Source organism: Acomys russatus, chromosome 16 (genome assembly GCF_903995435.1).
Source record: "Acomys russatus chromosome 16, mAcoRus1.1, whole genome shotgun sequence".
Classification (NCBI taxonomy): domain Eukaryota; kingdom Metazoa; phylum Chordata; class Mammalia; order Rodentia; family Muridae; genus Acomys; species Acomys russatus.
In genome coordinates, this window is record NC_067152.1 from 11,152,721 (window position 1) to 11,169,028 (window position 16,308).

At 39.9% G+C, this 16,308-nt stretch overlaps 1 protein-coding gene across 2 annotated transcripts in view; it reads left to right on the forward strand.

Moving 5' to 3' along the window:
- Acaca (acetyl-CoA carboxylase alpha) overlaps window positions 1-16,308 on the forward strand; it is a 216,077-nt gene that overhangs the window by 141,725 nt on the left and 58,044 nt on the right. For both annotated transcript variants that reach the window (XM_051158173.1, XM_051158172.1), the window contains one exon: window positions 12,117-12,386. In XM_051158173.1, coding sequence (XP_051014130.1) covers window positions 12,117-12,386 — 270 coding nt within the window. The remainder of the gene's footprint in view (window positions 1-12,116; window positions 12,387-16,308) is intronic.

Below are 16,308 nucleotides of genomic sequence, written 5' to 3' on the forward strand. Positions count from 1 at the left end.
CCAATTCAGTTCCATTTAGTTTTAGGTAACCTGTTTGCCATTTGAGGAAGATATTGGCTATTTCAGCAGAGATGTGACCTGCATTCTGAACACTTGTGCCTGTGCTGAAAGCATGAGAAAGAGCTTTTCTGGCTCTGCGTTAGCTTACTTCTTTCTGTTTTCCTGGTGTCCCTTCCCCATCAAGAAAGGTGTAAGCAAAGAAATGCAACCTAATTCCTGATGAGAAGTATGGAATACTTTTTCTCATTGTCAGGTTTGAATGGCATTGCATTAAATATGAATTTAGAGTAGAAATCAGAACGATGTGGACCAAATGTATGAACTACATTACTTGAAAATAGCTCTAAAGATGAGTTGCCTGGGATTTTCTTAATAGTTTCAAGTAAAGATGAAAATTGAGGAAAATGTGATTGCAACAGAGACTAAACTGATTTCCTTTCTAGCTGCCCCAGTGCTGCAGTGATGGGCACTGCATGTAAATACATAGCTTGATGAGTGTGTGCGGCTGCAGCGGTGTGACAATCCATCCAGCCTGCTTTACTACTTCTCTGTTTTGGAGGCGTTGTTTTCCATCTCTCGGCCAGTTTGCTAACCTGCTTTGGTCATTTGGTGGGAGCTATAATTGCAGGTGGGAACATTTTGTGTAACTCTTCACAATCTAGCAGAGCTGCTTTCTGCACTAAAGCTAGTTATTAAAATGCTCAGGCAAAGATCAAGCCAAGGGCTGTAACAGACTTGACCGAGAACAACTTAACTTTACTACTTGGACATAGAAAAGGCCTGGCTTTCTTATTTGTTCTGAAATAAGTCCACTAGCACTTTATTTTACTTCTTTTTTTTTTCTTTTTACAGTTATTTGAACTCTATCAGCAATCTATAATGATAAAAATGTGATAAAGAGGCAGTTATTTTGGTGCAGGTAGAAACCAAATCCCTAGAACATGGGCTTTTAACATTCCTTTGCACCACTCTTGTGATAATAAAAAACAGAAAATGAGGAAACACTGTGTTTAGGAATAGTTATAATACTGAGGTATAGTATGTGGACCCCCAAACAGGAGTGATAATGATTAGACTACAATCCTAGCATGGCCTAAGAATTTGGTTTTCAGGGTTTTTTTATTGTTCTGGGAGAAAAGTATATTTCACATCTCATGCATCTTAATAGTCCCCTGTGCCATGCTAGGGAATTCGAGTAGCTCCGAGGCTTCGCATTTCAGACGGGCACTAGGTGTCAGGGTTTTCCCTTCTCAGCTGTTTTAACAGTGTGACGAGCTTTTTGAATTCTCCTGTTTGGAGAGGCAAGCCCACTTGTTTCATTCATTCCTTTTTATTTTTTATTTTGTTGTTGATTGCATGGTAGGTTGTTTTTGTTTTGTTTTTTAATGTTCCTGTTGGCATTTTAACTCTGGTTGAAAATGTGTTGGCCCTACCTCTATGACCTGGCACATAGTTTTTTAAAAGAAAAGAATGCTCAAATAAGCAGTAAAGTAATATATATTAAAATTTGAAGGCTAGCTGCTATGTGGGTGGTATCTTTATTTCTTTACCTTATGTTCTCACAAGTGAAGTGATGGGGATAGTGGATATTAGAAATTCAGCTTCGAAACTACATCATACCTAAATCAGTACTTAATTATCATTTAGTTGCTTATAATGTGCTGTCTTTATTATCTGTTTGTGTTTGTGCATGTTTGCTGTAGTGCACATGTGGAGGTCAGACAACAACTTGTAGGAATTCTTTCTCTTTTTCAACCATGTGAGTCCCAGGTCTCAATCTCAGGTTAGCCGTCTTAGTAGCAAGTGCCTTTACCTACTGAACCTCTTGACCAGCCCTCTTGGATTTTTTTAAAATTATAAAATACTTCAGACAATATAGAAAAATATTTTTTAAATTACTTGATAAATACTCCATCGACCACTAACTACTAAGATCCTACTGTTGTGAGTGTTCTTCTTACTTTGAAGCTATAATTCTTTGAAAGTTTTAATTTGAGCATTTAAAAATAAAAAATTAGGGGCCAGGTGGTGGTAGCACACACCTTTAATCCCAGCACTCAGGAGGCAGAGGCAGGTGAATCTCTATGAGTGTAAGGCCAGCCTGGTCTGCAAAGTAAGTCCAGGACAGCCAAGGCTACACAGAGAAACTCTGGCTCAAAAAAACAAAAACAAACAAATAAATAAATAAGAAAGAAAGAAAGAAGAAAAGAAAGAAAGATAATTTTCCAGTACTTGAGAAGCAGAGGCAGGCAGATCTTACGAGTTCAAGGCCAACCTGGTCCACATAGTGAATTCTAGAAGAGCTAGGGTTATGTAGAGAGAGGGGAGAGAAAGAAGAATGTAGTAATAGAAAAAAGAAGTCGATGAGCCAAAATAAACCTAAAACCGTAGAAGAAATTATCAGTAGCTGTGTTCTGGCTGCTTTGAGGCCACAGGTCCTTTCCATGCTTAACAAAGAATTATTGGTGTGCTGGTTCATCTTCGTTGTCAACCTAACTGGTGCAGAGACATGTAGGAGACACACTTCTGTCTCAGACTCACACATATCTAAGAGGTTTCCAGACAGACCCTCCCTGAATGTGGTGGCCCGTTTCCCATGGGATAGGGACTTCCCATTGAAGCTCTCTGCTCCTGGCTGCAGACACAGTGTTACCAGTTACATCCCTGTATCCAGGCCTTCCCACGATAATAAAGTATAATTTCTCTTAAGCCCGAGCTAAAATACACTTCTCTTAAGTTTGCTTTAGCTGTGTATTTGGTGACAGTGATGAGAAAAGTAACTGATGTAACTTGGCTTGCCATGGACTCACATTTGCATGGACTCCATTATTGTCTAAAACTGCCTGGAAAGTGTTTGTATGCTTGTTGGCCTGAGTACAAAAAGGATTGCTTGTTTCTCCTGAACATGGTACCCAAGTATTTTTCTAGTTTGACACTATGTTTATATATTAATTATATCTTAACTCAACCTCAAAATGGCTTCAAGAGTATGAAGCTATCTAGATAAATTTTACTGTATTTTCTTTATTATCTTTTTGAAGTTAGTTTGCCTTTTTAAATGATGAGAATTTAAATTAAGTCAGTGGTGTCTTGTTAGATATGTTGAAAACAACTTGTTTGAATTGTGCTAGGCTGAAGTTGAGCTCTGAAAAAGCCCTTAGGGGAAGCAGAAGACCAGGCTGGAGAGATGACTCAGCCCTTAGAGGCAGGATTACAACCAAAAATACAAGAAAAGCAGAAGACCATGTGCTCTGAACTTATCAAGGAATCAAAACCACCAGCCTGGGCCTGAAGGCAGGAGTGTGTCTTCAAGTTCTTGAAATCTTCAGCAGAAGGGAGTCATATACCTCTAGGTGTACACAAATACTCATAAGTAGTATTTGCGTACAAAGCCTTATTTTCTGTGAAGGGCTTTAAAAGGAAGAAGAAAACACTGATTCCTTCCAAAGACAGCAGATGATCAGTGGTAAAGTGCTTGTCTGACATGGACAAAGCCATGGGTTCAGTTCCAGCCTCAGGGTCTTGCAAAAAAAAAAAAATCAATATAGAGAAACATATGTTATAGGATATATGGTAAGGCAGTTTTATTTAAAATCGTTAATACTCATTTATCTTATCCCTAGTCTAAATGAACATATTAGGCTCTCTGTGTTTGTCTAAAATGATGTTCTATCCCTTCAATCAGAAAATGTCTGAGACTAAATTTTGAAAAATAAGCCTGTCCAAATGGCATTACTTCTGATGAACTTCTAATACTGTTCTTTTGGGGTGTGTGTTGCTTTTCTCAGAATTCCTTCCAAATGGGTTTTGTCAGTACTGGAAATATTTCATCAGGTTGGTTTTGACTGACTGTTAACAAACCAAAGTTTGATGAGCTTAATTACCCAAAAGTCCTGAAGCTCCGCTGTCCACTAGAGCAGGGCTTTTAAGTTTTCCTTGTTCTCTATAGAGCTCAGTCCAAAAGATGGCCCTTAAAAGAATCCTTGGCAGCAGTTTTCATGAAGATTTTCCTGGGGTTGGGGGTATATTACATGGTGTCCCATGTCAAGATACTACAGCTCCAACTAGAGGCAACAGACAGCCCCCAAGAGGGAGGCATGGTGTACCAGAGATCAGTACTGTTTGTGTGGCTAACAGGCAGTGCTTCTAGAACCACAGCAGGCCTACTTGCTTAACTTCTAGGTCACTTAATCCTGTGCTGTACTTCTCAAATACCACTGGCATGTGTGTATTCCATTGCATGCTTTTAAAAATTAAATTACTGAACATGGATATGTTAAATTATTATGGGTCCATGTATGTATGTGAATATCACAAGGAGCAATCAATCATTCTATAGAATAAGATTGTAATGTTTTGTTATGTTTTCATATAGTTGAAAAATTTTATATCTCATTTCAACTTTTACAGGGGCTAAGGTAGCTTTGTTCATGTGTCTTTAAATTATATAAACATAAAAAAAAAAGTTTTCAGTTGTCAGGAACGTTGTCTTGGAGCTCGAAAGATGGCTCATCAGTTAAAAGCACTGGCTGCTGACCCTGGTTCAATTCCCAACACCCACACTGCAGCTTACAACTGTCTGTAACTCCTGTTCTAGGGGATCTGACACCCTCAACCTGCCATACATGCAGTTAAAAGACCAATGCACGTAAAATTTTAAAAACAAATTATTTTTTTTTAAGCTGTCTTGGTATCTATCACATTAGGCACTGGAACATGATCTATCTGGCTGATGAGAGAGTATGAAAAGAATTGACTTATTTCACAAACAGGGTAAATTAAGTTGAATATCACATTGCCTGTGGCTTAAAAACGCCTTTTAATATTTTCTTGTATTTTGTTGTATTTTTATTATGGCAGTTGCTTTTGATAGTTTCTAATTTAATTTTCTATACATATATTTAAAAGGGCAAAAGGTAACAATTTGATGTAAGTACCTAAAAAGAAGCTCAGGTTCAAGTTCATTCTCTCTAGGTCTTTCTTGTTTTTCTCATTTTGTAATGCAGTTCCAGCTGTTACGGTCTAGGGTTCTTTCTGTTACTACTCTAGAACCTTGCAAGGAGTCATCTTCCTGGCATTCGCAGAATTAAAATAATAACTATTGTATGCGAAACATATCAGCCACTGGCCAGCCTGTGCCTAAATCTCTATGAGAAAGTGACGCTACAGCTGAGCTTAAAGTGTGGAGAGAAGAAAAGCAACTGTAGCAAAGATTTGCTTTCTGTTCCCACAGCCTGGCAAGAGCTGAGAGATGCCCCTTTACATCCTCAAAAGTAAAACCCTATCATGTTTGCCCCTCAGCATTTCCTTCACATTTTTCTGTTGAGCTTAATGTTACAGTTTTATGACAACAGCAGCATCTTTGGGAAGTGCCTGTGTGCACTTGTACATTCTAGTCACAATGATAGTACAATTAATGTTGATGTCAATTTTGGTGCTAATTTTGGGTCATGATTAGTGTTGACACTGTATGTCAGACTAATGGCATTTATGGGTACCACCAGAATAAATGTTAATATTATCATGTTTTTTAGTATCTGTTATAGTAACATTAAACCAGGGTCCTCCCAGGAGGAAAAAAAATACATATATGGATAGATAGATAATGCCTTTCTCTATTGCTGGTGTTACTCAGCGAGAAAATGACATCTCAGGGCAGACTCCTAATCACTGTTTGGAGCATCAGAAATAATGATCACCTCTGATCGGAGGTTGTGAATAATTCATTTGGTTTGATTTTCACGTCCTGTCCAGTGATACTTTTCAAACCAAATGTGTTTCTACAGGAAAATAATGGCCCCACTTCTTATGGAAATACCACAGCACAAATCATTTTACCCACATAAAAACAGTTAAATAAGACTGTTCTCTTCTGCTTGCTTTCCCCTCCCTATTCCCTCCTCCCTCGTTTGAGCATGTTTATTCCAGGATGAGATTGTGACCAGAGAATTATTTTCTTCCTCAGGACTTGCATAAGGAAAATAAACACTTACTTCTGCTCTCCTTTAGCTTATTCACTATAGCTCTTTTGGTCCACCTCTCCTTTTCACTTTAATAATTAATTAGCTTGCATTGCTAACTGTAAGCCTAAGAAACCTGCTTACTGGAAATTGTGTTATGAGAAAAAAAATACGTATCTGAAATGCAGTATCTTAAAACTTAGTTGTGGCGATCTTAATAACTGAAGACATGTTTTTCAGAGATAAGTTCTTAGGACTACTTGGCTAGCCAGTGCTGCAGGCAGGCTCTGGCCAGGAAAGAGGATGCTTCGTGCAGGCAGTGCCAGGAAGCCCACCTGGACACTCACTAGACACAAAGCTGCCCACTCTGACAAGCAGGCCACAGGTTGCCCTTCTGCAGCCTTTCAGTCCTCTTCAGGCTGCAGTCCTGAACTTTCTTTCTTTTTCTTTCTTTCTTTCTTTTTCTTTTCCTTTCTTTCTTTCCCAAATTTCTCCTACATAAAATATGAGAGGGAAAAAAAATTAGGGGGGAAAGAGGATTCAGTGATGAAATTTCCCTTGGTGGTTATTCTGCTGCTATGTAAGGCTGTCTGGGCTTAGGTTAAGTCAGTTAGTGCTACATTTCTAATCACATTGGCACACTGTGTATTCCTGTAGAACTGCATTGCTGATATAAAATCTTCATTGTGTATATAGTATAGACCCACATATATAAAGCAACTGGACTGAAAAACTTACAGTGTCCTAATTAAATGGAGAAGGGAGGATATAACTGTCTTCTGATGTAATGGCCAAATCCTCTGAGACAAAGCTATTCTTAGAATATTTTGAGTCTTTTCTCCTGACTGTTGTAAGCCCCCCCCCCCCACCCTCCTCTTTAAATCAAGGGCAAGAGGAAGCATTTTTCAACCTAGTGTTCAATCATCAGACGAAGTGTTTTGCATTCAGAAACCATTTCCAGTATCAAATTCAATTTTATCAAGTGATTAGTTGAGTTTGGTAGAGAATAATTTAAAAACACAAAGCTGGAAATGGCCCCATGCTTCTGCACCAGAGGAAAGCAGTGGCTGGTTTCCATCTGCTGTCCTCCCAGTACCTGTGTGTTACAACTGGACTATTGTGTTAGTGTCTTTGCAGCTGTTACAGGTCTGTGTCTCTTGACACCCTGTGTGTGTTCCTGCACAGGGATGCCAAGAGGCACAGGGAAGTGGGGAGCTGATACCTTGCCTGCCTATCAGTGCTAACGCCCTCTTATATACATGTTTGTAAGCTCTTTAGTCCCCTTCAAGATGAAGGGCTCTGTATAAATATAAGCTTTCGATTTTAGTACATGTTTGTAATACATGTGGTACAGTCCTAAATATGTATTTAGCTGATAGGCACTGTTCTTGTCTATTATACAAATATTGACTTTAAAAGTATAAATATGTATTTAACCATCAGACCAGAAAAACACTGAGAAGCAGTTACTTCTCAGGTAGAGATATTAATATTGTATAAACCTGTGTATACACGTGTTTACCTTCTACCACAGCACTGCTCTTTTAAAATAAAATGATAGCCCCAACAGCCTAAGACAGTTCTCTCTGTTTGTTTTGAGATGGGCTCTTGCTTTATAACCCTGACTTGCTTAGAACTTAAAGCCACCCCCTCCCCCGCCCTCTTTCTGCTAAGGGCTGGGCTTACAGGTCGGCACCACCACATCTCACACTTGTTTTTTAAAGACAGAATCTTGCCGTGTAACTCAGTCTTCTTGTTTCCCAAGTGCTGGGATTACAAGCGTGCACCAACACACTCAGCTTCTAAGAATCTGGCTTCGGAGACTATCCTTAACCACCGTACTGCTCTGCCTATTACGGTTGTGGTGCGCATGTGTTCCTGTTTGCTTTTCCACTTGTGGACTGCATCATAGATAGTTTTAAATGCTAGTCATAATCGTCAAAGACTAAACATCTCTTCCCTGACACAAACCCAAACTCTCCATTCTCTTCCCTTTGACACATCTTCACCCATAATTCCTGTAGCGCGTTCTTCTTCGTTCTTCATCTCCACCCATAATTCCTGTAGCGCGTTCTTCTTCGTTCTTCATCTCCATTCTCTTTTTTGCTCCACCTGTCAACACCCTAGATGTTGTGACTCTCAGGACCATGCACTTATCAGTTGCGTGATTATAATGCTATTCAGAATACTAACAGGGACCCAGTTATTGAATTTACTTTGCTTCAAAAGGTGTGTGTGTGAGTGCGCGCGCATGTGCGTGCGCACGCGCATGCGTAAGAAAACAGTTGTTCAGTACAGTACAGAGAGTGCAGTAGGCATGGCAGAAGCCCAGGCTAGTCTGGAAATTCAGGCGTGTAATCCTCCTGCCTCTGCCTTCAGAATGCTGGAATTACAAGTTTGTACTATTTTAAAACAATTGCAGACTCAGAAAAGTAACAGAAATAGTACATGGAGTTTTCTGCTTTCTTAAAGCTTCCCTACACATTTGTGTCCTTGTTTGAGTGTGTGTGTGCGCCTGCACTGCAGCATGCATTCTACCAGTGAACTATATCCTTCATGTCCCCTTGTATTAATATCATATAACCACAGCGGAATTATCAAAATGAAGAAATTACCATTGTTACAGTTTTCTAAAAATAAACAAGTTTGTTGTAAATTTCACTAGTCTTTTCTAATAATATCCTTTTTCTATTCCAGGATCCAATCCATGAAGCCACATTGCAGTTAGGGGTTAGTGACATTTATATTTGTGCCGTAATTAATATTCATCATCCCTATTGTGTTCAGCTAGAGACAATAATAATATTCTGAAATATACTTCTATAATTTCTCTAGTAAAGAAACAGCATTTCTTTTTCTGTGAGCCTTACCTTAAAAAAATAAATAATTCACCCTAGCTATAAAAATAAGCTAGTGGGCTGAGGATATAGCTCAGTGGTAGAGTGTGTGTCTTGTACATATGGAACATGGGTTAAATCCCCTCAAACCACCCTCCCAAAAGTTACTTTGTGCCCCAGTTTCCTTGTGACAGTAATAGTTAGCTACCCGTGTGTTATGATAACAGCTTCTTTGAGAGCATTTATGTACAGGCCCTGTATTCCTTAAAATGCTCTTCATAACAGCCCTTCAAGAAAAGTCTTCTTCTTATAGTTGGAGAAAGTGGGGCTGTCAAAGGTGGTTGTATGCAAGGTTTTACAGCTAGTATCAAGCTGACATTTGGACCAAGACAACTAACTTCCTCACTCACTCAAGTTCTTAATCATTGTAAATGTTTGCCAGCTTAGAGTGCAATGCAGCATATAGTAGGTATGCATTTGATAAAAGCTGAACTCTTGTAGGTTCCCTTAATAGGACTCTCCATTTATAAGCTTTAGATATTGATCATGATCAGTGTCTTAACCCACAGTGTTGACAGTTTTCCAAGCATTTCTAACTAGCATTGTTTGTTTGTGCTTGTTCGTTTCAGTGAAATGCCTGTTTTGTGAGTGTTGGCAAATGCATGCAATCTCAGCATTCAAGCTGCTGAGATGGGAGAATTGCTATGAGTTTAAGGCCAACCCTGTGCTACATAGTGAGCTCTAAGAGTATAGGAGTCCCTTTAGGATGGGGAAAGCATTAATGAGGAAATGGAGTTTGAATGAAACTTTGAAATGGGTAGAATTCAGATTGGTTCAGAGGAAAGAAAAGGGCAAGTTATGTTGGATATAATGTAGCGTCCTGCTTCCAGTAGTTCATCAAACTCGGCTTTCTTTATCTTTCATGTATGGACATTGAAGTTCAATAAGGTTAAATATATCCCAGGGTCACTAAGCTAATACATGAGAGATCCCCGATTTAGATCTAAGTTTGGTTGACTCCAAAGCCTATGTTTACCCTTATATGCCCTACTGTTTGATTAGCAATGAAATCCAAATTTTAATGTTAATTGAACCACAGATGCTTCCCTCACGTGTTCATTGTGCTAACTCAAAACTGAGTATTTTCTTGTTAAGGATCCTTACTGTACTGAGACTGGCGTCGCACTCTCAATTCTATTTTGGCACTTTTAATGTTGGAGGTATAGAGTAGGGACCAATCGAGGAAAGACATTGGTCGAAGAATGAGTAATGTGTAAGATTGTGGTGTTGTGTGCTTATAATCCCAACACACAGGAGGCTGAGGCAGGAGGATTGTGAGTTCAAGGCCAGCTCGGACTACATAACAAGTTCCAGGTCATCTGAAGCTATATAGCATGATCTGCCTTAAAAACTGAAGAAGGGAAAAAACTGTTCTTGGTGCTGCTGTGTTGACACCTAATTAGAAGTCAATTTTGCAAGCATAATGACCTATCCAGTTACTGAACTGACTGCCCAAGTGACACAAGAGTCCCTAGATAATAAGGAAAGAGTATTATCTGCCTCCCCAGTGCCACAGCCACAGTGTTTATATTAGCGCACAAATGCTAAAGTAGATTCTACAGGGCTTGTATCTAAACTGGCCTAGGTGGCTAAGGTTAATATAGCATAAAATTTGGTGTAAAACCCAATCTTCCTAACTACAAATACACTTACAAGAAAGTAGGCAGGGAATAGCTTTTATTTTCTGAAAAAAAAAAAAAAAAAAAAAAAAAAGAGTGGTTTAGCTAAAACAGCACCTGAGAATGCAGAAATAAATATTCTCACCACACATGCATTATATTAACTAGATTTTAAATTTTCTATTATTATTTTTAAATCAAAATTATCCTGATATTTGGCGTTTTCTGTGCTGCATTCAGGCTTCTTTCCCCTTATTTGCCTTTAATGAGCTGATAGAGTTAATACTGTATCTCGTAAAGTGACTGGAATTTTTCTCCTATATTATACCCATTTTGTATTTGGCCAATGGTATGATATATTAAATAGCTTATATTTATCAGTGGGTGTTTCATACATATATTTCTTAATGCAGAGAATCACAAATTGCTGTGTAGAAAGCTTCAACCAGTCTGATTGCAGTGGATGTGCAATTGGATTGAGGAATGTGTACTCAGAGCTTATGATCACCGGCCGGGTTGAGTCTGGGTGATGCATGTGGCTTTCCGGGGATGCCGCTATTTACATCTGTTAATGGCCCTTCTTGATGGCCAGCTCCCCAATGAGGTGATATGCAGCAGCCTGGGGATGAGGCAACAAGGCTGCAGATGTGGCTGGGCTCCATTAGGCAGGACCAGAAATGCTCATCTGGTAGGCTTTGTGTTTGGGCATGAGTGGTGGGGGCAGAGAGGGAAACAGGAGACAGGAAAAAGAGAGAGGAAAAGAATGGAAAGCATTACTTATCCAGGTATATGGGAAACAGACAGGCAGACATGAAAAACTGCAGCTGTAACTGAAGTGTAAGTGAATAGGAAAGAAATGGTACTAGGAAATAAACAAGTAGGATTGAGTAGCTCTCATATAGAAGGAGATTAAAAAGGAGAGAGCTGTGAGAGTTTGAGAAGAGACATGTCACCTCCATCTTTCCAGTCTGTGTCCCTTATTTGTGTGGCTGCTCAGATGCCACCGAACAGAGAGCAGAGATTTGCATACATCGCCGTGCATCAGGAGATTAGCCATGTGCACCCTTTGGTTTTCTGGATCTGGAAGAAAGAAGCAAGAGTTGCTCCCAAAAATACAGAGCTGAGTGGTAGTAAATCCTTGCAGAAATGGAAAATACCTGGGCCGAGCCAGTGAAGAATCTTTCTGCCTTTCATAGAGGACAATAAAAGGGCCTCAGATCACAGAAGTTGGATAGTCTGTGAGAGGTGATGCTCTTTCCATTTCTTATGTGCTAAAGGTTTCTTGAAACAAATCTCACTAAAGCTGAAAATAGTGCCTTAGTATGTAGTTTAGTAAAGCAGACAGTCTGCACTTATCCCCGCTGCCATAGCATTCTTCAACACGTACTCCTGAGAGCGTTTAGATTCGGAGTCTGTCCATTATGTTTAAATAAACCCATCAAAGAATTGAGACAACTTTGGAATGCACAGTAATAATGCAAAGCAGTGTCGTAGAATATTTCTCTGTTTTCCAAGAGGGACCTTGGTTCTTTCACAGTGCATGCTTCTGAAGGATGTATCCAAATCCAGTATCTTACTTTAAGGAACCTGGAAAGTAAATCCATGTAAGAAGCTGTATTCGTTTGTTTCTGTCTTTGTAGATTGGCATGGTGGCTTGGAAAATGAGCCTCAAAAGCCCTGAATATCCAGATGGCCGAGATATCATTGTCATTGGTAATGACATTACATATCGGATTGGGTCCTTTGGGCCTCAGGAGGATTTGCTGTTTCTCAGAGCTTCTGAACTTGCCAGGGCTGAAGGCATCCCACGCATCTATGTGGCAGCCAATAGTGGCGCTAGAATTGGATTGGCTGAAGAAATCCGTCATATGTTCCACGTAGCCTGGGTAGATCCTGAGGATCCCTACAAGGTATGGACCACCGTGAGCTAATACCTTAAACTCTGTGTGTTTACGCATGGGAATGGGGTCATGTGTATATGAGAGGAAGAAAAGAAGAGGTTTAACTTTAAAAGGAACATTTACTAAATTACAGAAAAACAAAACAAAACAAAACACCTCAGGGCCCAGTGAGATAACCAAGGGTCAGGTGTATGCTGCCAAACCTGGAGACCTAAGTTCAATCCCTAGGATCCACATGGTGAAGGAGAGAGCTAGTTAGCACAAGTTCTCTGACCTCCACCTGCACAACCACTCCCATACACATACTACACAAAATAAAATGTAATTTAAAAACAAAACCACAAAACTTCCTTCCTTAAGAACTGGAGTTACAGGTAGTTGTGAGCTGCCCAACACTGATGCTGGGAACTGACCTCTGGTCCCTTTCAAGAGCAGAACACACTCTTAGTCTCTGACTCATCTCTCCAGCCCCCAAATTTATTTATATGTGTATGTGTGTGCACCTGAGTTTATGTATGTATAGTGTGTGTGTGTGTGTGTGTGTGTATGTGAGAGAGAGAGAGAGAGAGAGAGAGAGAGAGAGAGAGAGAGAGAACTGTGAACCTGTGGCCAAGAAAAGAAGATTTTGGAGCCTCTGGAACTGGAGTCACAGCCACTTATGAGCTGCCATGTAGGTGCTAAGAATGGAACTTGGGCTCTTTTGTTTGTTTTTTGTTTTTTTCAAGACAGGGTTTCTTTGTGTAGCCCTGGCTCTCCTGGAATTACTTTTATAGACCAGGCTGGCCTTGAACTCAGAGATCTGCCTGCCTCTGCCTCCTGAGTGCTGGGATTAAAGGTGTGCGCCACCATGCTCCAGTAAACCTGAGTTCTTTAAGAGCAGTTAGCAGTAAGTGCTTCTAACCCCTGAGCCACCTCTCCAGCCTCCTTTCCATCTATTCTAGTATATTGTTGCTTTCCTAAGTGCTACTTAATCATGTGATAATTCTTGGGGATTGCTGTATTTACTAAGTGATCTTTCCCATAACTCAGTCTCTTAGATCCTCTCCTCTAATGGTCCTACCTTTGTTCAGTTTCTCTATAATATTAATTTCAAATATCCCCTCTCTTTGATACTCTCCCATCCTGTTGTCCTCAGAGCTTCTGAACTTGACAAGGCAAGTTGGTAGCAGCTACAGTGGAGCAGGAATTGGACTGGCAGAAAGTCATCATGTGTCCTAAGTGCTCAGTTTCTCTATAGTACTCAGTTCAACGATCCTTTAAGCCTACAAATATTGGGGTTCTGCCACTTTATTTTTTTCCATTTCTCTCATTTCATTCAGCTGTTTGGTGGGGTTTTTTATTGTTTTGTTTTGTTCTTTCTTGTTTGTTTGTTTCTTTTTGTTTTCTAGACAGGGTTTTACTATGTAGTCCTGGCTGTCCTGGAACTCACTCTGTAGACCAGACTGGCCTCAAACTCCAGGGTCAACACTTGCCTCTGCCTTCTCGGTGCTGGGATTAAAGGTGTTCACTGCCGTCACCTGACTTATTTTTTGAGACTGGTCTTTCAATGTAGCTTTAGCTGGCCTGGCATGTTCTTTGTAGACCCAGTTGTCCTTGAATTTACATAGGTCTGCTGGGCTCAGCTGCCATTAACTTATTTTAAGTTGCAAGGTTCATCTTTTTTTTTTTTTTGGTTTTTCGAGACAGGGTTTCTCTGTGTAGCCTTGGCTGTCCTGGACTCAAGGCTCATCTTAGTAGCACTATATTTGTTACCTTTTCCCGTTTCTTCTCCTTCTGTTTACTCTGTACTTTTAGGGTAGCAAAGGCAGGCAAATCTGTGAGTTTAAGGCCAGCCTGGTCTACAAAGTGAGTCCAGGACAGCCAAGGCTAACCAGAAAAGCCCTGTCTTGAAAAAGAGAGAAAGAGGAGAGAAAGGGAGAAGAAAGTAAAACCTTTTTTTTTTTTTGGGGGGGGGGGTGCGGTTGTCTGTTTGTTTTTGTTTTTTCAAGACAGGGTTTCTCTGTGTAGCCTTGGCTGTCCTAGACTCACTTTGTAGACCAATCTGCCTGCCTCTGCTCCCCAAGTGCTAGGATTACAGGCATGTGCCATCATGCCTGGCAAGAAGTAAAACGTTTTAAAAACTAACTCTTTCCACCTTCTCCACATATGTACCTGCAAAACTGACTACAGGAGGAAAATGTGACTCTGGCCTTACTTTCTACATCTGAGCTTAGCAAACACTTGGATGATGGTTTCACATCTCCTCTCCCCTGAGTTCCTCACCACCCTCTTCCCCTGCCTTCATTCCTACTCAGTATTAATACGTGCTTCCCAAGATGCTCCAGAACAGAAACAGAAGACTTGCTTCCTCTATGGGTTCATGCCTAGTACTGTGAGACAAGAGAACCAAGCAAACAGCGCCAGCTTGTGCTGATGAGCACTTTCTGCCCCCACTCCCCTCACTTTACTCCTGTGCTTTAAATAATCCTTGCCCTTCCCAAAACCAACCCTCCGTTCGTACCCTGATCTTCTCCCTTCTGACCAATTTAAAGATAAAGATGAACACTCCTCCTTTGCTGGGCTCATCACCTTTTCCCTCTCTCCTGGAACTACACCTTGGCATACAGACACATATCCCTCAAGTAACTCATGCCTGTCCTTCCTCTTTAGAGCAAAACTTCTTCAAAGAGTTGTCTGCTCTAGCTGTCTCCAGGCTCTCTGCCCACTCTCTCGAACCCCGTCTGTAAAGCTTTGCACCTGAACCATTCTAGTTGAGAGTTACTTTTGTCAGGGTCACCCGAGATTGGTGCAAATTCAACATTGACTTCTCAATCCTTATCTCAGTAACTATTTGATGATTCAGCAGCATTTGATACCGTTGGTCTCTGCTTTATCTTTTAAATACTTCTCTTGGCTTTCTATCTACCTTTGTGCTTCCTCTTTCTCGGTTTCTTTTCCTGCCTCTCATGTCTTTATATATAAGATTATTTCAAGGTATAATAAAGATGTTCCTTATTCTGATTGTGGTGGTGCTTGCACATGTATACACATTTATCAGAACTCATCAGATGTTAGTGATGAAAGTGAGGGATGGCTGCTGAAGCCTGTGATCCCAACTCCTCTGAATGCTAAGGCCAGCCTGGGAAACATAACCAGACAATGCCTCAAAAGACAACGTTTATAACAAAATCCATGTTGATGAATTTTAGTTAATTTAAATTGTAGTTCATTAAAATGCATCGGTAAAGTATATGAAAATCCGTAATAGGCTAGAGAGATGGCTCAGAGGTTAAGAGCACTGACTGCTATTCCAGAGGTCCTGAGTTCAATTTCCAGCAACCACATGGTGGCTCACAAACCATCCATGATGAAATCTGGTGCCCTCTTCTGGCCTGCAGGTGTACATGCAGGCAGAACACTATACACTTAATAATTTTTTTACAAATCCATAATAACTACTCTCAAGTTTGTGTTTCTTTTTTGGGTAATGGACGTACTTAGAATTAGTCATGATGGTTGCACCACATCTCAGTGTACGAAAACCTGCTAATTTGTAAATACATACAACATGTTAAACATGTATAACATTGTACTCTGCCTTAACTGTAAGTTTTTATGTGTATGCATGCAAATAAATCATTAAATATTAATGCAGCTTTTTAATAGAAATAGAACTTATGTATTGAAAAAACCCAAAGTATAAATTCTATACTCAGACTTTTTACTGCTTACCCTCAGATTTCAATATTAATTCTCAGATTTGTGATCCTCTTATTTATACTTTATCCCCTTTATGTTGATTATATGGATTTGAGCAAAGAACAATAATTCATATAATTCCTGAATCCTATGTTGATATATTTAATGTTAGTGTCACTAAATGACCCTTTAGCCCTATTGAAAATGAAATGAATGGAACATACCTAGAAACTATCAGATAGATTGTTTCAGG